Source organism: Papaver somniferum, unplaced genomic scaffold (assembly GCF_003573695.1).
Source record: "Papaver somniferum cultivar HN1 unplaced genomic scaffold, ASM357369v1 unplaced-scaffold_47, whole genome shotgun sequence".
In the NCBI taxonomy this organism is placed as follows: Eukaryota; Viridiplantae; Streptophyta; class Magnoliopsida; order Ranunculales; family Papaveraceae; genus Papaver; species Papaver somniferum.
In genome coordinates, this window is record NW_020647304.1 from 1,277,461 (window position 1) to 1,279,773 (window position 2,313).

The window sequence follows — 2,313 nt, forward strand, 5'->3', positions numbered from 1 at the left end:
AAATAATTTGGATTTAGTTGTGAAAGTGTTTGAATAGGTTTAAAATCTAAAAGAACAAGGCTCGTAATCGAATTTTAATAGTGAAGGTTATTTAGTACTTTAGATAGTTTAGACGCCCCTTATCCCTTTATTTTAGATGTGTGAAGAAATTCATAGGCCTCAAATAAAACTAGGAAGGATTGCAAAAAGAAACTCCGCAGCCTGCAAAAAAATATATAAATAAATAAATAAATGAATGAGCTAGAAATTTCCCGTATTTAACTAACTCTTGGTTTCTTAATGGATTCCGGAGATGAGCACAGGAGTGTTAAAGGTGATTTTAGTGGAGGTATGAAGCGTATTACTATTCCTCCGGCTTCTGGTGATGATGGTTCTAATTTGGATGATGAGGAGGGGATTAGATATCTTGATGCGGCTAAAACCGAGGAGGATAAAAGAAATGCCGTTCTGATGCAGCAAGCAGTTATTAGACAGGTATCTAATACTCTTTCGATTGCAAGAGTATCAGCTATCATCTTGCTACGACACTACAACTGGGATGTTGATAAAGCGCAAGACGCTTGGTTTGCCGACGAAGAAAAAGTTCGCAAGGATGTTGGGTTGTTAGAGAAGCAAGAGAAAATCGAACTACCGATTCAAAACACCGAGAATACAATCAAGTGCAGGATCTGCTTAGATGAGTTCGCTCGCGATTTTATGTCTGCTGCTGCGACTTGCGGTCATCTCTTTTGTAATTTGTGTTGGACACAATACGTTATTGCTAGTCTAAAGATTAGTGACGAACCTGGGAGTTTGCAGTTGGGATGTCCTGATCCATCTTGTGTTGTTGGTGAAGACATGGTTTATGAATTGGTTTCTGATGAAGACAGGATGAAGTATTCTCAATATCTTCATAGTTCACATTACGAAGCTAAGAAAAGGGCTAAACAGTGTCCTAGTCCAGGCTGTGAGTTTTCTGTTGAATTCGTCCTCGGTAGTACAAGTTACGATGTTTTTTGCCGTTGCGGACATAGCTTTTGCTGGAACTGTGTCGAGGATGCACATCGCCCAGTGGACTGTGATATGGTCCACAAGTGGGCGGTGAAGAATAGTGCTGAGTCTGAAAACGTAATTTGGATACTAGCCAACTCAAAATCTTGTCCAAAGTGCAAACGACCAATTCAGAAAAACAAGGGGTGTATGAAGATGACATGCCCTTGCGGGTTTCTATTCTGCTGGCTCTGCCTTGGTGATTGGTCGATTCATGGGAAGCATACAGGTGGTAATTCTGCGTGTAATATCTATGAGCAAGCGAAAGCAAAGGGACGATATGACGAGGAAGAAAACATACAAAATAAGGCTAAAGATTACTTGGATAGATATGCCCTTTTCTACGGAAAATTCACAGAACACCAGAGGTCGAGGCTAAAGGCAGGTGAACGCATGCGGAAAATGCAATCTGAGGTTTTAAAAGAGCTTAGCAACCGATATCTCTTGCCTGAGACACAGCTTGGGTTTATTACAGATGCCTGGCTGCAAATCATCGAATGCAGGCGTTTTGTGAAGTGGACCTATGCCTATGGATATTACTTACCTAACAGAGAAAAGTTCAAAAGAAAGATCTTTGGGTATTGGCAACATGAAGCTGAGTCCATGTTGGAAACGCTCCATCAATGTGCAGAAGTGGAATTACAAACCTATCTCAAGGAATGTTATGACGAAGATGAACCCAAAAAAGACTTCGACGCTTTCCATATCAAGCTAGTTTGTCTGACCAGTGTCACAAGGAAGTACTTTGAAAACCTGGCTCGTGCTCTAGAGAATGGTGTTCAAATGCAGACTCACGATAAGGTGTCTAACGAAAAACAGGAGCTGGAGGAGATGTTACAAGTTAGTGGAGAAATGTAGTTCGATATTTTTGGAGAACCAGACTAGTATTTAGATTTAGTCTATGATCAGTTTGTTAAGTCTATGTTTCATTCATCAAGTCTAGGAGCCATAATGGATCGTTGTGGGTGCGATTTAGGAATCTTAGTAGTATTTATTGAGTTCTCTACTTTCCTTTATATGTTATGCTTTTATTCATCTTTGATAAATAAAATCAGCATACTCGGTATATCTTATAGTTGATTTAGAATTCTGCCTAGTTTTTGTTCAGCAGATGCAAGGGATGCTAATCTTAAATAGACCATTGTTATGAACTTCTCTAACCACTTCGACGATCACTATCTGGAAATATCTTACATGTCTATGATGAAGAAATGTGTCTGACAGTTCATCTGTTTTGTACTCTTAATTTGGAATCATTCATCTTAGTAGATCTCTCCTTCTTTC

The 2,313-nt window shown here is 39.4% G+C and overlaps 1 protein-coding gene across 1 annotated transcript; it reads left to right on the forward strand.

The window, feature by feature from the left end:
* The first annotated feature begins 279 nt into the window (after positions 1–279).
* LOC113342771 (probable E3 ubiquitin-protein ligase ARI8) lies at positions 280–1,887 on the forward strand. Its single transcript, XM_026587203.1, has one exon. It carries the CDS (start codon positions 280–282, stop codon positions 1,885–1,887), a length of 1,608 nt encoding a protein of 535 aa, XP_026442988.1.
* The last annotated feature ends 426 nt before the right edge of the window (positions 1,888–2,313 follow it).